Below are 18,988 nucleotides of genomic sequence, written 5' to 3'. Positions count from 1 at the left end.
AACTCAATCCGGGGACATACTGTAGAATACAACAGAAGGATATTTAATTCACTATAAAGTTCTTGCATCAAGTTTCATAATATACCTACAGATTTCTTCTGATAATTGGTACTGATGTGTTTTCACAAGTTCGTTTTTTTGGATTGTTGCACATTAAGTGGTAGGTAGGCACTTTTATTTGTTTAATGAGAAGATTAAGTTTAAATATTTTCAGTGCAATTCTATCTGTAATTTATCATGATGCAACCTCAACCACAATAAACCCACAGCAAATTTCACACGTATTCAACACATCATTATATTAAAAATAATTACAATATTGCCAAATTACAGATGTATTTTTCGTGTAATACCTAATACCATCAATTGAATATTTAAACCAGTAAATCACAAAGCTCGGTTAACAATGCTGAGGTGAAGAAGTTCCAAATTGGGCTCTTAACCTTTACTGTAATCACTTTTCAAAGGCTGTTGAGATGCTTTTAGTTACAATAGCCATCATTCTTCCGCTGGAATTTAAACAAACAACATACGTAGCTAATAATGATCTGTTTTGCTCATTTCACCCGACACAAAGTGTTCAAAGAAACGAAGATAATTTATAAACGCTTTGATAATATCAGTGGATCATCAAACACAACAAATTAAACTTGAATTATTATCTGCCAGGACGTGATTATAAATTCGTAAATTCGTGATGGGTGATATTTTTATGTCGTACCCTTGATATTTACGTGGGGTCCATTCTTTAAATACAATAATTACCGTCAAATGTGAAGAAAATTATGTTAATTATTACCACTTGAAGTCAAGCTTTGAACAATATAGGCTTAATAGAAAGATCAAATTTTTATTGTATTTAATTAGAGTTGTTGCCAAATCTTCAAGGCTTGACATTTCACTGGTGCAACAATACGAACTGAAGAAATTGGTAATTGTTACAATTTTCTCAGTATCATAAACATGTCTTTTAATCGGAGTAAATGCATCAGTTTTTTATTCTTCATTCTACTTTTGTGTTATTGTTGAGAATGTACTTTTTACTTCAGTTTAGTTTTTTAGTGGTAATGAATATTGATGCTTGGTGTTCCCGTGAGATATTCATTAAGCAATAGTAGTATTTGCATAAATGACTTAAATTAATTAAAAAATTCTAGCAAATTATATTGGACGTTTTTATTGCTATTTGATAATTTGAGCACATACCACAAATGGTGATTGCATTATACATAAACAACTTGCTTGGGAGAGTCTATTGTATTAAAAATTGTGAAGTAAATATTCAGAAGTGAATATTTAAGTAGTAAAGTAAGAATTTCTTAGAAAATAACCACAAAGATAATTGCTGGTTTCTGTTACAATGTGGCGTCCATTAGTTAAAAGGAACATGAAGGCAAATTCTCTGAAAAATTAAACAGACTTGGAAGAGGTAAGAATAATTTTTGACATAACTTTTTCTGGGATGTTATTTTAATTTTTCGTGCACTTTTGTGAACAATAATTTCTAATTACCGTAAACGGAAGCGTAATTAACATTCACCTAAATGCCATGAACATCACAGTAACTATTCATTATATTAGGTAATAATAAATTAACTACACTAATAACGAGACCGTGCTAAATTTTAGTCATGTCAATGGATAAAACACGCTTTGAAATTTTTAAATGACAGTTACCAGCATGTAAAAAAAAAATTGGGAATTTTTGTATTTACTAGCGCCAACCTTGCACCATGAAAAATACTGTTTATCATTACTTAACATAATTGAAAGGTTACGATGTATTCAGCGGAACCGATACACAAAATGAATTGCAATTTCTTGCGAAGTCACCATTTATGGGTACGAAAAAATGCACGTCATTTTATTGACATTATAAGAAACCACTTGTTGATTCGACTGTCAAAGAGATGACTCTATCACAATACAAAGGAAACAGTTATCGGATTATTTCTGCGACCTTAAATAAATTAATTAAGAGAAGCCACTTGCGTTTGTAAAATGATCGATTGACTTTAATTTTCCATTTATTTAAAGTTCGTACATATTCACAATAAGAAATTATGAGCTATTGTTTCTGATGTTATCAGTTTCAATGACACACAAATCATATTTTTTTTGTTTGTAACAATTTGGAATGCATTAAAATACGGTGTTTTACAAGATAAAAATGCAAAGTAGACACAACAATACGCTAATTAATATTTTAAAATTTACATGAAATTAAAGTTAATATCGTGCTGGACAGGAAAATGTGATAATGATAATAAAATTTGATTTGACATCGAGTGATCATTAACAATTCGGTAAGCTACACCTGTTGCAATCAGTGGAACATTATCAGAGTCGGATCTACTAGAGGATGTGTTTATAGCTAAGAGGATTGTGTTGAGAAAGAACTTTTAGGTCTATTTACATATTCAAATCGCGGTAGTTGGGAAAATAATCGAACATTGACTACTGTCGGCTGTTTGGAAGTTATAATAATGACATAATTAATTATAAGATGAACAATATTTAAGAATGTAAACCATACAAAGTATACATATAATAAATTTGAATACGAAATGCATAAGAATTGAAGATTGTAAAAATAACTCCACATTATTGAGAATATTTAACTTTTAGTTGGTGCCGTTTTATGTTTATCGTATTGTAATGATTTGGATTTAAAAATCTTGTTGAATTCAAAATTTGAAAAATGTAAATTTTAAAGGAAAGAAAACCGAACGGATGTAAAATGTCTCAGTAATCATATAATAAAAATAATAATGTAAAAATTTAGGGCCGACCATAGAGCCACATTTTAAATTTAGCTGCAGGAAAAAGTAGGTAGGTATAGAGTGTTTATGTTAGTGGATCAAACTGGATTAATACCAACAGAAAAATAGTTATAGAACTAAGAACACTAAAAACTGTCGATCTGTTAAGTGTAAACAACCTGGCTGCAGTAAACTTTGGTTTATAGTCAGCAATGTCGTCCAAGAAGGATAAAATTTCGTATTCATTTTCCAAATGTATATCCTCTGTTACAGTTTCATATCTGTACAACAAATTCACAATGGTATTATATTCATTCTCTATTAGATCGCTGAATACAGCTATGTAACTAAATCCAATCTAAAAAAATAAGTTAAAAAAAAACGAAAAGACTAACGACTCACCCAAAAACTCAATATTTCAACAACAGATCCAACACGATGTAGCAGCAACTGAGTAGAAACTTGGGAGTAGTTGTCAGTGTTAGTTCTAATAACTTTGTTCAGATTTCGAAGATTTTGGCAAACTCCAAAGCAGATAAAATTAAAAATTGCCCACCCAAAAATTTCGTTAAATAATATCGAACTGTGCTTTAAAACTATCAATTTTCGTTTAATACGGGTTAAATCATATATATTTAAGTTCACTTTGTGCGTCAAAAGAATACTGAAATGTCGGTACCGTACTAAAAGCATCTTCAACACGACATAAGCAAAAAACATGTAAAAATATAGAGTGTATATTTCAATATATTGAAGAATATTTCGTTCTCTGTAATAAAATGTTAAAACCAGACAATTTACGACAATACCAACACTGACAAACTGTACAATGATAAATCCTAGAAGATGAGAGCAATTTGTTTTTGTTCCTGTGTACTTAACACTGTGCAAGTTTTTAAAAAGTCGTAACAATTCTTTTCGTTTAAAAAACACGATTCTTACAGAACTGTCCAAAAAGTGAGAAATAAAAGTGGCGTCTAGAATTATCTTTAAAACGAACCGTGTGAACGGTATTTGTATGTATCCTGGCCATCTGCTGTACAAAGTAAAAATCGTAACAACAAAGTGACACAAAGATACTGCTCCAATATATGTTTTTTCTGTATAAGAAATACGATTTTTTTTTGGTGAAGTTGGTGTGAGTGCCAAAATACTACCAATTTTGAAAATAATGTGAATTATTTTAATTTCCATTGTCGGTCTGACGTGGACATTGGAAAGAAACAACAACCAAGAAACATTTAAAGTGATCTAAAAGGCTGAGTGTGTTTACTACGACAAAGTACTTTTAATGGAAGAAAACGATTAGTTGTAAGGTATTAACATTATTTAGAAACATTTTGTAATGTATCTACTCATGTTTAATTGTGAAAAAAATGTAAGAGCAAAGGATGACAAATCGATGCTCTTTCAATTCTAGAATATTACAAAAAACGATTAATAGAGTTCCCATTATAAGCGTCGTAAAATACATACGCATCTCAATAAATCACAATAATCGTCAAAAGATCATAAAAATATTCTTATTAGCAATTGGTATGTAAATACGTTTGAATGACATCGTAAATTATTATTGATGGACATTTTACATTTTGTAACAGTAAGCATATTCATGTAACAATATAATGGTGACCGACAATCACTACTGCATTAATATTAAAATTATGCAAACGTTTGAAAGCTGTCAAATAATAATTTGGTATTTTTAATAAAAAATAACAAGATAATTATTTAGTTCTCAGCGCCAAATAAGTTAGTTGTAATTGTTGTTAGAAGCTAGAATATTATACAACAGATTATAACATTCTTATTGTTAAGTCATCAAATCCAAATATTGTGTGATGCTCCAAAACTCGCAATTCACACACGTAAAAATCATTTCATGTTAACATTTTGAACAAAATAAGAATGCATATGTCGTTTAAAATTACAAGTTCCAATTGATTAATTTTGTTGATAAACAGGTTTATTACAAACAAAGGCAATTTGGCCTAATAACGATAGCATAGTACATAATATTAGATATTACTTAACATGCCCATTTCACTTGATGAGATTTTGTAGTTCGTAATTCAGTAGAGATTTTACCACATTTCTGTTTTTAGAAAACAACTAATTTAGAAGTGAAAGTAAATACATTCCAGGGAGCTTTAAAATTTACTTTTGGTTGGCCATCCTGTTGTTGTGACAATGTCATGTGTCTAAGTCGTAATTTATACAGGAGAGTGCTGGATAAATCAATTTTTTTATATTTGTCAACAGTAATGAACGGGCTTGCTATAAAATAAACTGATAACGAAACAGCAGTCAAACTTTGCTCAAAAGGCCTGTGGAACTAATGGCAATGTTGTCAAATTATTTTAAAACCAAATTCGCTTTTGGAGTTTTTCTTCTCTTTTTAAAAAATCTTATATCCTATGGATCCTAACTAAAAGTAAATATGATGAGTTTTTCATAAAATTCGCTACTTCCTTGGTTCAGATAATAAATCATTTCCTTATAATTAAGTATCTACGTACGTAAAAGATAAATGTTTTTATCCAAAATCGATTATTAATTTTCACATCCTCAAATATGACTCATTTTGTAAAAATGTATTGAAGCAACTACATCCGCTAATTACAACCCACCACGTCCTTGTCCTTTTAAAGCATTGCTTAAAGATGATTTGTAGTTCTCTAATATCTAGTTTAAGAAGCACATCACAGAGCATTGTCTGGCGATCTCCTCATAAGATAACACCTGACCTTTTACCAACTCCCTATATTCACATTGCAAAAATTGGAAACCCGTAGCAAATGCCATTTTTACCAAAAAACAATACCTTCATCTGTCGCAAGGTATTTTTTTTCCAATTACCATAACTCGTCCTTCAAAACTTCACAGGTACATTCACAGGATTCTTGTGGTTAATTGCGATGGATTTGATGTGACACTCATTAGAACTTGTAAATATTTACGGTCTTCAAGTTGAGCTTTTTCTTCTTTTAATTATACGTTTCTTAATTATTCTAAGCTGGCAGAATAAGGACAAAGAGCTCATCACTAGATTAATTTCGTAACCTTTGACTTCAAGTTCTATGGAAAGTCGATGAAGAGATGATAGCCCATAGCGGAATGTAGAGGAAATTTGTTGTTTCAATATTATAGGAATGTAGCATTGAACTTTTTCATTGTGTTGGTAAATGTCGCAAGACAAAAATAGAGTGGCTTCCTCAATTATCCGATCACTCTTAATAGCAAAAAAGCTTCGATCTTAAAAATTCTAAAGACAAATGTTTTATGTCTTAAATTTGGAAACTTTAATTAGGAATAAATAAATCACAAGGCTGTACTTTCAATCAAAAAATTGCCCCGAGCGTTGTAGAGCATCAATTAATTAATCTCTCGATAATTTTTATAATAATTTATATGTTCTGCATAAATATAAATAATTATCCGCATCCGTACTATACTATATAATATAAAAGATAAAATATCATTTTAAACACCAACGCTTCAATAAACGACAATATAAATATTTATAAATCATTCGGATTTCCCAACACCAGTGATGAAACTGAAACAATGGGACCAACAAAATGAAAAGTTCTTCGATGCAAGAGAACCATCACAGGGTAATAATAGTTGAATTAAACCACTTTTAATTAAGCTTATAGGTTAATAGGTAAATGTGCAGCTCTAAATGTCAACAAATGGTGCTGCGATAAATAAAATCAGGAAATGATGTTCCTCCACCATTCCGTTGTACTGTTACATAATAGTTGTCTAAAGGCGGTTTTAGACTATCGCTAAACCTTCAAAAATGGCATTAAAATTTACTAATTGACTTAATTCATAGCGGTTTAGAAAATTAATTCAACTTTGTCATGTATTTATGGATGGACAAAAAAAAATCCGTGCATCGATCGGATGGTGCAATGAAATTATTTTTATTCCCTCTTTGGCAATTACATCGATATTGTTGTGTTGTGTTGGTATTCTTGTAGTAGTTTAATATCATCCAATTCATCTTTAATTAGGATGCTATTTTGTAACGTACGTAATATACTGAATTTAATTACGATTTACGCAAGCTTCCGTTATTATCATATTTCTACGTAGATTTACTCAAACATAGAATTTATTGATGATAAAAACTCGTTAACCTGCAATATTAAAAGTAATGTGTTCAAATATGACGTTATTATTGCTAGAAGAGACATTCATACAAAGAAAGCTCATTATTAATTTATCATTGCTGTCTGTCACGACATCTCAGGTATTCGTACGTTCATTGTGAAAATTTTACATATTTATTTAGGATAATGACAATGTTCCCTTTAGTTGTTGCATTTGCATAACTAAATGGCTTTGGCAAAGTTAATTCTTTTTATTTTCACTTATGTATTTGGTTTATAGATTTCAGGTCAATCAATCATTAAATAGACAGGACTACCCACACATTTTTTAATAGAAATAACTTACATTTTCAGGTATTTTTTTACTTTTATGGAATTACAAAACTGCGATTTTTTTTTCTTTAAAAATAATCCAATTAAGATAACTTTTAGTGGGCCATACCTTGACATTCCTTTACCGTTCATCTGCTGTTTTGCCCAAATTAACTCGTTCGATATTTCGCAATGGAAAAAGACATCAATTAATTGATTTGGTGTAAACAGAAATTCATCTAATTTGGTTACCTTGACGAGTCGCTTGTGAAACATACTTTTTATAAATATACCAATAATAATTTACGACCCATAAAGTTTTATAATATCAACGACAGGAAAACGCCAAAATTTATATCTACAATGCATTTTGTTGAAAAGTGTTGTTTTGCTATAAAAATATGCAAAAAGAGGTTTGTTGAAGTTCAATGCAAAATCTAACAACTTTTATCTAAATGTTATAAATGAGATAATTTATTTCCTATGCGTCATATAATTAAATTATGTATTTATTGCCAGTAATAAAAACATGGAGACGTATAGACAAATTGGTGAAAAAATTGGCCAAGGCATTTACATGAGAATACGAGTAATATTTATGACTGGATAATAAAAGTCATCAAATTGTCTTCACCTTCACTAACGAGGTGGAATTTTTCGAGATTAAACTGAGACAATTAAAAGATAAGATACTAATAATTTTGAAGTGGTAAGCTTCTGTCTATAACCTATTAATTTATTGCAACATCTAGCTGTGAGTATATTTCGATTTCTCGTCTTTTCTCTGCGTTCTATATTCTCTAATTTTTGGACTTCTATTCCATTAGTTAATTTATTTTTAGACTTTAATCGACAAAAATACGACCAAAAATTACTTATTGAATTCACCTTCGGCAATCCCATAAACACTAACCAAAGAGCGACTATTATTGATAATAATATAATTGATAGGTAAACCCTGTTTCCTATAAGGCAAATGAAGCCATAAAACATAAGTATCAACGTAATAGATCATTATGCAAATTAGGGTTAAAGGTATAAATAACGATTTTTATGGCAACGTTTAGTCTGTCATCCAATCTAGTGCAAAATCTTTATTATCGATTTTTGTCGAAAATCCATGGCCTAAAACCAAGTCAAATTAAAAATGTACTTGAAACTGTATTACGAAACAACCAACGGTCAAGACCTGCCAGATCTGGAAGACATGATGGATGTCTACGGATGAAATTTATTAGTTTGAACACAGAGCTGTGATTTTTTTTATTCTCACTCATTTCATATTTTTGAGAATCTTGTCACTACCAGTTTCATTACTTTTGCCTAATTATTATGCTTCACCTCTATTTTACAAATTGATTAAATGTGTTTTGACATGATTAATCGCTCTTCACGAGTTTTACGGCTTTTAGGTAATGTAATTACATAGCGATGCTACAAATTGGCTAATTAACTGAAAATAAGTGGTAATTATTTTTTCATGAAAACCTAACTGATTTTAAAAATCTGTAAAGTGGTCATGGTTAGCTTGAGAATCTTCCGCGGACATCCCAGTGTTGGTCTTGAGGCTCCCAACAGCCTTGACTTATAAAAGTAACAACACAAAATTTAATATACCAATTAATTTGATCGTGATTTAACAGCGAGATTTACAACAGTATGCATCTATTTACCGAGAAAATTAAATATGTGGTGGGTGCAGATTGCTTATCCCAGCTGAAAACTTGAGGTGTGAAACCATAATAACAATGACCAAATGAAAGATGAATGTTCTAGATAAGTAATTAACGAATTAAATTGCTTGTAAGAGACTGGAATACTTAACAATACCTTAAGTTTTGACGCTGACACTAGTTTAATAAGTAATGCAAATTTATAATACGTCGTTTTTAAATCTGAATCTTTAATCTATCCCATTTTCTGTTCTTAAAAGACGTGATATGTTAGTGAAATGCTACTACAAGGTGGGTAACCTACAAGGCCACGTTATGAAGACAAAAGACAATGCACCACATAAACCAAACTACATACCTATAAATGTTATTATTAGCAACGACAAAAATATACGTTAGTTGGCAAAAGGAGGATGGTCTCATGGTCATCTTCATGTATTTACTTCATCTTCTTTGCATCAAAACACGTCACTTGCATAGTAAATATTAGACTAAATCAGGTCATGAATAATCGTGACATTACATGTGCATATTGTCCAAAGTACTTCTTTCTTGTGATTTATATTGAATTAAAGAAAAAATACGGAACATAATGATTTGAAGGCGAAAGCTTGAAGAGGTAAATTTGTTTTGTAGATGTATTAAATTCTTCTTCAATAGCGTTAAAATACATGACTTTGCACCTACCGTTAAGGTGTTACTTCATAATAATTATTCTGTTTTGCCATTCAATTAAAGATGTAGTCGTTGCAAATCGATTTTTATTTCATTATGTGATTTATTGAAACAAAAAAGGTATTTAGTATGGAGGTGACCGTAAGAATAGATTGATGGCAAATAATTATGTCGGAATTTTATTTTCAATTGCAGCAAATAAATCTGATCATAAATGTTATTTACTATTGTTTAGTTTATGTCTCATTACAATAAAATACAATACAGTTGAGTCCAACTGGTTTTTTGTGTTCATCATTGCGTAATTTTGATTATGTATTATTCTTATCTTTGAGTTGTTTAGGTTTTTAATCATTTTTACTGATCGACACAATTATAAATTGGTAAAACAATCTTTCATATTTAAATTATGCGCTTTTCAAAAAAACTAATAGTGGCACTAATTTAAATGTAAAGTTAATACATCAATACAGTAAATTTCAAAATTCTAATTTGACTCGAATAATTGTAGCGCGAAGTTTAAATCTTTGCGATTCTTCTTCCTGAGTGGTCATTCTCTACTCCTCATTTATTTTGAATACCGCATTTCAAGGTCATAATTTGTGAAAATTTTGGAGCTCTACGGCAAATTTGAGAAGATTTATCCATTGAATTGAACATAAACGAGTACTGGAACACCCAAAGACCTGTTCGTGATTGTTTTCAATACATAAATCCTCTTAAATTTGTCCTAAAGCTCCACAACTGTCACAAATTATGACCTTGAAATGCGGTATTCAAAATAAATGAGGAGTAATTTAGTGTGGCCAACCCATGAGAAATTATGTAAATCTTTTTGTGATTGTAGAAAAAAAAAGAATGAGAGATTTACAAACTAATTAAGCAATTTAAAGTTACTAAGTCTTAATATAATGTTGATGTAGAAAAAGTAAACGAAAAAAAAATCCTGTTTGAAGATGAAACTTTTGTTTTGAGAATGTTGGTATAGTTGGCAACACTGTGCCCATCCCACATTTGACTGCGTTGTTTACATGTCAACGTAGACTTTTGTATTTGTAAACTAAATAGAGTGAATATCAAGATTTAGCTCAATCAAATAAAAAATTTCAAGTAAGTTAGTGCCTGATTTCGTTATTATTCTCAGGTAAAAGGCAGAGGTCAATGGCATTGTTATTAATTTCTTGACATTGCTAACCTACAAAACAACCACACCCCAATTAAGAGATCATTCTGCATGTTTTCAGATAGACCAAATGCTGTGAAATGTCGGTATTGGACGAAAGGGACGCTTACAAGAGTAATCCTTATTTTGCAAGACACGAATACGGAGATTTTACACCTTTTTACATTACTGTTACAATTTGTACTATAATTGGAATCTCAATCTTTATTCTGAACATTGTCTTGGGGTGCTGCTCTAGATACTCTGAATATTGGAACGACCGACACACAGGTAATAAAATAACTAGTAGAGAGACTGAAAACGACTTCTAGGTCTTTATTTTTCTGTCTGGTGGAATTATTACTTTTTTAAAATGTCAATTCCACGCACAAATTACGGTTTTATTTTTAATATTGATTATTTTCTTAGGTAACCGTTGGATAGTCTCTCTTTGGACCGCTACCCCTCATCAGCAGTCCCCGTTGGATTTCACAGAACTACAAGAAATTAACATTCCTCAACAAGTAGTATACGTTCCAGTTGAAGCCGAAAAAGTCGAATATCGTGAACTACAGAAACGAGAAAGCGATATTTAAACATGTTTCATGTATACTGGCCTGCAACAGCATGTTTGACCCTATTTCTCATAGTTGGGGTCATCATAGCAATGCTGCGTTTTGGCCCAAAACTGTGTAAGACCAGACATGTTGCCCTTTCTGATGACAACGATTGGCAGCACCACGCTTATGAACAAAAAGTTTCATATGCCTAAAGTATTTTTTTATATGTGGATTTTATTTTATTAGCTATAATTTTTATAGGGTTTGTTTCAAGATTTAACAAAATGTTCCACTGGTACTCTTTAGTCTTCAGCTATCCAAGAGATATCATTTTTAAGTTACAGGTAGAGCTGCTAACAGACTTAGAATTCTGAATTTTACTAGGACATTCCATTTATTTGTAGAATCTCAAAATGCCTTAAAAGTTCAATTTTGAAACAAATTGATTTTAATATTTTTAACATGTTATATTTTGCTTTGTAACGTATTTTGTTAGGTAGCTTTCAGCTTAAAGTGCCTACACTTGAAAGAATGATCTTAAACATGACAAGGTTCTCTGAAATTGCACTAAAAATCAAAATATGACAATTGTAATCCGTCCATTTTTACATTTTATAATAAATTAAATAAAGCACTGATAGCTTCTTAATGTTTTAATTTAATCCTACAGCATACAAATAAGATGTAAAAGTACAATGTTATCATCAAAAAATACTATTCATATCATAATGGTTTGAAACTCTATTTAAAAGTGTATATTTGTCTGAAAGTGAAATATAAAGAAAGTGGTGTCGCTAAAATCTATCAAAGTAAATGCACATCAAATTCATTGGATTCCAGGAACATTTAATATTCCCATCTTTTGTGCACTTCAGGTTTCAAGTTAACAATGTGAACATGAACTGCTTGAAACTTTTCAAACTTTGGCGGAATGGGGCACAGTTGATATTTCACCCTGTCTCCAGGCAAAGGAATATATTCGTCTTCAATACTAAAAACACAAAGTAAATTAAACATTTCAGTTAATATCAGGGCTTACTCAGAAATGTGTACAAAAAGATCACCAGATCCATCTTCTGGTGTTATAAAACCGTGTCCCTTCTCTCGGCAAAAAGCTTTTATGTCTCCGTACAAAGTATCCGTTTTTAGAATTCTCTCACAGCTGGTTTAAGCGAAAACTTGTAAATTATTTACATTACAAGTGTTTTTTTAGACTTACGTTGATGGTGTTCGGTTTCTCTTTGTAATCAGGGGACTTGGCACTAAATGCAGGTGGGCATTGGGGCAAAGCTCCTTTTTGTCTTCGGTCGACATGTTAGATACAAAAAACGGTGAAAATTCTCAAAATTTCGAGAAATAAGTGCAAATGCCGCCAATGACACTTCTAACTTTGACAGAATTGTCCTTGAGAAGGAAAAAGGAGTGTGCGCAATTTGCAATTTGCGATTTCAATCTAAGTGCAAAACAATAATAAAGTGAGGCATTAAAATTACACGTACTGTTTTTATTGACCCTAATTTAATCACCCATTGTTAAGATTATTATACTTATGTATGACTTATCATTTTTTGAAAATACCGCTAAAAATTCTGGCGTCATCTGTCGTGTTTGCTCGTAATGTTTGACAGCAGATGCCTGCAAAGCAGACAGGAGAGATAACCTCTTTATAAAATTTTATAAACATAACCTCACATTCGTTAAATGCTTTTAAACCCTCGTGTTTTTGTTACTAGTGCTTTGAAAAACTCCCGCAAAATGAGCGTTTTCATCCAAAAATTAAATCCTATTACAGGCATTAATGATTGGATTGTGCAACAAGAAGATTACGACTACCACCAAGAAGTCGCAAGAGCCTCTTTCGCAGATATGCTTCATGACACCGAGCGCAATAAAAAGTATGAATTAGCTCTTAAATCAGCAATCGAAAAAATGCATTCTCTTGGAAAGAAGGCCAATGTTTTAGACATAGGGACTGGAACAGGGTTGTTATCAATGATGGCTGTAAGACATGGGGCTGATACTGTAACAGCTTGTGAGGCCTTCGAGCCAATGGGCGAATGTGCGCTCAAAGTTATCAAAAGAAATGGACTCAGTGATAAAATTAGAATCATTCCTAAAAGATCCACAGAGTTGACAGTGGGGCCTAGTGGGGATCTACAAACAAAGTGCAACATTTTAGTTACTGAAGTCTTTGACACTGAATTGATAGGAGAAGGGGCGTTATCTACGTTTAGCCATGCTCACGAGGTTTTATTAGAAAAGGATTGTATAGTTGTACCCCAATCAGCTACTGTTTATGCACAAATTGTAGAGAGCCCGTTTGTACAAACCTGGAATAAAGTGAAAGACATTTATGACAACGATGGTAAACTCCTTATACAAGTTCCTCCATGGGTAAAGAACTGCGCGGGATCTGCAGCAGTGCATGATCTACAACTAAACCAATTAAAACTTGAGTTGGTGAAATTTATTACACCTCCAATTCCTGTATTCAGATTTGACTGGTCAGGAAGAACCCCCTTTATTTTTAAACAATCCACTATTCATACAGTTAAAGCTGAATGTGGGGGCGTAGCACAGGCTGTTTTCATGTGGTGGGACCTACAGATGGACACTGAGAATAAAGTGGTTTTAAGTTGCGCCCCTTATTGGGCACACCCCACTGGTGTTGATTTACCATGGAGGGACCATTGGATGCAAGCCGTTTATTACCTCCCCCAAGAGAATTTTGTGGAAAAAGGCAAAGAAATCAATTTGATGAGCTCCCATGATGAGTACTCTCTATGGTTCCACGTTAAATTAGATCTTAAACTCACTGAAGATTGTTACCAGAGCCCCATTTGTACTTGTTGTTTGCACCAGAGTTTTTCTAGAACTAGGATCGGACAAATTAATGATGCCACTCGTAACAAAAAATATATCCGCTTGTTGGAGAAACACGTAGATGAAAACAGCGTCATTTTGGTTCTAAGTGACGGTTTCTATCTCAGTCTTTGCGCTTGTAAATTAGGCGCTAAGAAAATATACTACGTAGAGAGGAACGATTTTTCGGGGAAAATCTTGAGGGATTTTATCACGTTTAACAACTTTACAAATGTGGAGGTTTTTGAGAACATAGAAGCCCTCAAAAGTTCAGATATAGAGAAAATTACGATGGTTTTCGGCGAGCCCTACTTCTCTACCAGTATACTACCGTGGGATAATCTTCTCTTTTTGTATCTTCTGCGAAATGTGAGAGATTTACTAACGGACGACGCGAAAGTGTTTCCTCAAAGTTGCACAATTAGAGGAATTGCAGTCAGATTTGACGACCTAAATAAAATCCGACTACCATTAGGAGAATGCGAAGGGTTTTTAATGAAAGACTTTGATGATCTCATTGAGGTATTGAAAGTTGGCTAGAACTTTTCAATTTTTATTTTTTACTAGAGTTCTAGCACTATTAGTGATGACAACGTGGAAGCTCAACCTCTTTGGGAGTACCCGGGAGTCGCTCTGAGTAAAATGATAGATGTTGTAACAATAAATACGAATAACATAAAAAGCAATTTCAACACATCTGGCGTTATCGACATCGAAAAAAAGTATTACGTGAAGTCTTTTTATCATCAGTTTTACACAAGTTTTTTCAGGTTTGGGGCGTGCAATGGTGTGGCATTGTGGATTGATTGGGTACACGAGGATGGAATTGTTATTTCATCAGGCCCGACGTCCCCCGTAGAATTAGGAAAACCAATATCATGGGATGTCTACACGAGACAAGGAGTTTGTTTATTTCCAGAGAAAGAAACATGTCAGATTAAATATCAATTTATATTTGACTTTGAGAAAGGCGATATCATTTGGAGGAATGAATAAGAAATATATCAATTTTTAAAAGTGTTTCCTTTAACTCACCCAATGAATGCATCATTTTTCTTTACATTTTTAATAAATATGTAACAAAATACACTTTAACAAAATTATTGCTTCCATTAAAGAAAGTAACGTGTAAAATAAACATCTGATATCAAAGACAACAATACTCTGTGCAAAAAATCGAACTGCTACTGACAGTCTGTGGGAGCCGATTACGTATTTTGATTCATTTTATTGTGCCAGATACCCACAAAATGTCTTTAACGCATTATAAAGTTGAAATATAATAATTATAGCCACTTACTGAAAAGTATTGTTTTTTACAAGACGACGTGCGACATCTTGTAAGAGACAACAACCCGATTTTCTTGCAAGTCGTTTCACATGAAGCAATACGTTCTCGAGTCTAGGGGTTGGTCTTAAGCAAATACATATCACTACCAAGAACGGTAATCTAATTTGGACGTGTTTAGGTTCAATCTGGGGAAGACTGCATAAAAAAAAAGTCAATTACTTAAATTTTTATGTAAAAACTTAAAATTTTTATTTTCTTTGCCAGACCTACCCCTCCAACGAGCATTTTTACACTCACTTTATTAAGTAATTTGTATCAAGGTTTATAAAAATTATAATTTTTGAATATACATCTACTAATATCTACCGAATCTACTCTTTTTTGGGAAAAGTATCTTTGTTTTGATAACCGGTTACGTATCCCGAAGTATCCGCTACGTCTTTTCGTCCTGCTATCCCTTTTCCTTTCCCGGTTTCATCAAACCGTTGCTTATGAGTTCCTGTATATTTCGACGTGTCCGTCAGCCGATCAACAGTACTCGGAGTCTTCACCATCTGCAAAAAACCCAATAATCAAAATCCTAAAACATAATTTTCTTTCACCCCAACACCGTGATGTCCCGGTAGCCCGCAGTTTGCCAATTTCCCCTTAATCTCTTCAACTTCGATTTTCTTATTCTTTGCTAAATCCTCCAGAAACTGCTTATAGTTAGTAATATTAACTTTCTGCGACTTTAGCTTTTTGAAATAAATGCCGGTATCCGTTGTTGTAATTTTTTTGCCATCTATGACTTTGGCTTGTTTCATCCACTTATCACTGTTGGATAAAGTGATAAGTTTTCCATCCGATTTCGGGTCGCCAAATTTAGCGAAAGCTTTAAAGTTTTCTTCGAAAGTCGCACCACCACTTGGAGGAACTGGAGACTTTGGGGGATCACCTGCGCCGTTTTCGAGTTTCAAGTTTTCGACTTCTTTGGTTGGGAGCTCGGGTTCGGACATATTTCAGCTAGATGGGAAAAATAAGCGTTTAATTGATTTTATGCGGCTCGTTTAGATGATTACTTTAAAATGTTTAAACGTGCAAGTAATGCGGACGTTTTCTTCAGTCATTAAAATATCTTAGAAAAAAAAAAGGAAGTTAAGATTGTGATTCTTTTGATGAGACTCGTAAATATTCAATAAGTCATCAATTGTACAACAATAAATCACACACCTTTATGCATAAAGAAAATGATTGATTAATTTAATAGCGCTTTATTATACCATCTATGAATCACTTCCAAACATTTCATTTTATTGATTGTCATATTAAACTTCCCACAATTGATTGAATTATATTTAGAGATAAAATTTTAACTATTAGTCACGCCAAGCGGTTATTCACTTCGTATCTATTACACTTCAAATAGATCTGACCCAGAAGCAAATTTTATTCAATATCTTGTACATTTTTAATGCATTTTACTAGTAAAAGCGGATAATTAATTGGAGTTTTTCAAATATTTCAAGAGATATGCAACCAAAACTACACTATAATAAAAACAAACAGAATGGACAAGGTTCAAATCTCGCGCAACGCCACAGGCGTAAAAATTTAATTACGAAAGTTTTGTTGTCATAAAAAGGTTTTCGTGTAGAATAACAATTTATTTGGTTAAACATGCAGAGCTGCGTGTTTGAAGCGAATTTAAACTTATTGAAAAAGGAATTTATGGCGTTAGAAACTGTCCGATTGTATTTACGATTTTTACTTGAAAATGTCAATATATATTTCTTTTTCTCGAGCACTTATAAATGTAGAAATAGTAATCCATTAACACATCAAAAGTAATCGTATAAACCGTATAAATTATCAGTTGCAATGAAATATTAAATAACATCGACTACATTTACCTTAATACTTTATAAGGTCAATATCAGCACACAAATAAAAATGAACACATTCCCCCGATGAGGTCATGTCTATTAGCGTAGATAAATTTGTTGGACGAACTATCTGTTTTACAGGTGGGGCGATAGTAAAATTGCAAACTTGTAAAAAGCCGCATAGAATAGGAAGTAATGTGCGTGTAAAATTCTAATCACAAAGTTGCGAATAAAGGAAGTGCGAATAAATTTTGTAAAAAATGACTCAAGCGGTGGAATTGAAACATTCATCATAGTAAAGGGCTAAAAATATAGCGCATACAAAAACAAAGCTAAAAATAAATGTTCATTCTGTTGCTACAGGCGAGATTTATTATAATTAGGAACGAATTTTTTGTTCGATGTGTACTCATAACTAAACAAGAGATGTGCTCCTTTTTCTTCAATTGAATTCAGTATTTGGTTAAGTTGAGATAAGATAATAACGCTGATAATAAATTAGGAAATCCTTTCGTCAAAATTAATTAAGACTACGTTATGCGTTACATCTGCATAAACGCGTCGGAGCGGTCTTTGTAATGTTAATTGTTTTGGTAACCCTGTCTATTATTTAAAATTTTAGACCATGTTCTGAAATGTCAAAAAATTGGAAGATAACAGTGCTACCACTATATCTGAATAATATAATGTCTCGTATTCGCCGTGTGCTACTTCTAAGACAAAGCGAAATTTAGTGTGCTTCTACCATTTACCATTTCGAAAGATTTCGTAAACATGGATATTTGCATAATGTTGACATTAGCTATTACTGCAGCGTCAACTTTTCATAAAAACAAACACTGATATTTCGAGATTCTCGGTTGGAAATAAGATATAATATGAAAACGCATCCCTTAGAAAAATAAAGGATCATCAGAAAGTGAAGTCATTCCTAATTTTATCCCTTGGCGTACACTGCCCTAGTTAAGGGTGTGCTATTTAAGCCTCCATGCGCAATACAACTGATCGATTATTTTAATAAAGTAAAATTCACAATTTCCCTTGTCCACTTTTTAACGCCAAGTGCGCTGAATTTCCCATCGCCTTGAAAAATTTCATGTGTAATTTCTATAAATAAATGTAAATACCACGGATCCTTTACTTTCGACTGTATTCCACTATTGATAATAGCGTTCAATTTGAAAATTAAGTCACTGGGCAAAAGCTCGCGTGTTCGTATTACTCGACTTTATAAAATATTCAGACGAATTGATGCAAGCTCTGATATTACACGAAATGATTACTTACCTCTTAAAAATATTCTCACGTAAATCACCTGTTCTAACGAAATTTAGCGCGAGAAAACTGACACTAGCTGTATGGCGTCTTGGTGCACACTGCGGCGATGAGGTGTGTAATATCAGCAAAGTGTTGATTTATTTCTACAACTCTATCGCTAGGGATTCGAAAAGTGTTAGATTAAAGCGGAATTGACACAATGCGTTGTTGGTGGTAATCGCCACTTTTTTTGTTTGGGGTAAATAGAGGAAGATTTTTGCGCATGTGACTGCGCTGGTGATAAAAGTGAGGCGCATAGCTTTTTAACGTCATTGTATATTTTTATATGCACGCATGAATTTTAGCAGACAGTAGTTTAGATTAGTCATTGCCATTGTCGAATTTAAAATAATTCTTACGAATTTTAATTAGGAAGAAAAAACTTGTT

The 18,988-nt window shown here is 32.3% G+C and overlaps 5 protein-coding genes across 7 annotated transcripts; 3 read left to right on the top strand and 2 right to left on the bottom strand.

Moving 5' to 3' along the window:
• The first annotated feature begins 10,517 nt into the window (after window positions 1–10,517).
• On the top strand, window positions 10,518–11,301 carry wrm1 (wurmchen 1 transmembrane protein). Of its 3 annotated transcripts, none has more exons than XM_088029896.1 (3): window positions 10,518–10,653; window positions 10,792–10,996; window positions 11,135–11,301. In XM_088029896.1, exons 2-3 carry the CDS (start codon window positions 10,807–10,809, stop codon window positions 11,299–11,301), a joined length of 357 nt encoding a protein of 118 aa, XP_087886022.1. In that variant the 5' UTR covers window positions 10,518–10,653; window positions 10,792–10,806. The 3 variants fall into 3 exon arrangements, with proteins under 3 accessions (XP_087886022.1, XP_087886020.1, XP_087886021.1); XM_088029894.1 differs by having other exon boundaries at window positions 10,788–10,996; XM_088029895.1 differs by having other exon boundaries at window positions 10,518–10,687; window positions 10,788–10,996.
• A 2-nt stretch (window positions 11,302–11,303) lies between these two features.
• On the top strand, window positions 11,304–11,909 carry wrm2 (wurmchen 2 transmembrane micropeptide). Its single transcript, XM_088029898.1, has one exon. The coding sequence runs from the start codon at window positions 11,304–11,306 to the stop codon at window positions 11,475–11,477; it is 174 nt and encodes a 57-aa protein (XP_087886024.1). The 3' UTR covers window positions 11,478–11,909.
• On the bottom strand, window positions 11,904–12,708 carry LOC148179324 (cold shock domain-containing protein CG9705). Its single transcript, XM_088029893.1, has 3 exons — window positions 12,485–12,708; window positions 12,305–12,427; window positions 11,904–12,256 (listed from the first exon to the last, which is right to left on the bottom strand). Exons 1-3 carry the CDS (start codon window positions 12,577–12,579, stop codon window positions 12,112–12,114), a joined length of 363 nt encoding a protein of 120 aa, XP_087886019.1. The 5' UTR covers window positions 12,580–12,708; the 3' UTR covers window positions 11,904–12,111.
• A 186-nt stretch (window positions 12,709–12,894) lies between these two features.
• Window positions 12,895–15,158, top strand: Art7 (arginine methyltransferase 7). Its single transcript, XM_088029875.1, has 3 exons — window positions 12,895–14,649; window positions 14,695–14,849; window positions 14,898–15,158. Exons 1-3 carry the CDS (start codon window positions 12,967–12,969, stop codon window positions 15,121–15,123), a joined length of 2,064 nt encoding a protein of 687 aa, XP_087886001.1. The 5' UTR covers window positions 12,895–12,966; the 3' UTR covers window positions 15,124–15,158.
• Window positions 15,060–18,844, bottom strand: LOC148179322 (tubulin polymerization-promoting protein homolog). The gene is made up of 3 exons (XM_088029884.1): window positions 18,571–18,844; window positions 16,021–16,423; window positions 15,060–15,972 (listed from the first exon to the last, which is right to left on the bottom strand). The coding sequence occupies exons 2-3, from the start codon at window positions 16,414–16,416 to the stop codon at window positions 15,790–15,792; spliced, it is 579 nt and encodes a 192-aa protein (XP_087886010.1). The 5' UTR covers window positions 16,417–16,423; window positions 18,571–18,844; the 3' UTR covers window positions 15,060–15,789.
• Between the last annotated feature and the right edge of the window lie 144 nt (window positions 18,845–18,988).

Source organism: Gnatocerus cornutus, chromosome 2, assembly GCF_029298725.1.
Source record: "Gnatocerus cornutus isolate USDA-ARS CGAHR chromosome 2, icGnaCorn1.1, whole genome shotgun sequence".
In the NCBI taxonomy this organism is placed as follows: Eukaryota; Metazoa; Arthropoda; class Insecta; order Coleoptera; family Tenebrionidae; genus Gnatocerus; species Gnatocerus cornutus.
The sequence above is the reverse complement of the archived record's forward strand: the minus strand, read 5'-3'. Positions and strand labels throughout refer to the sequence as shown.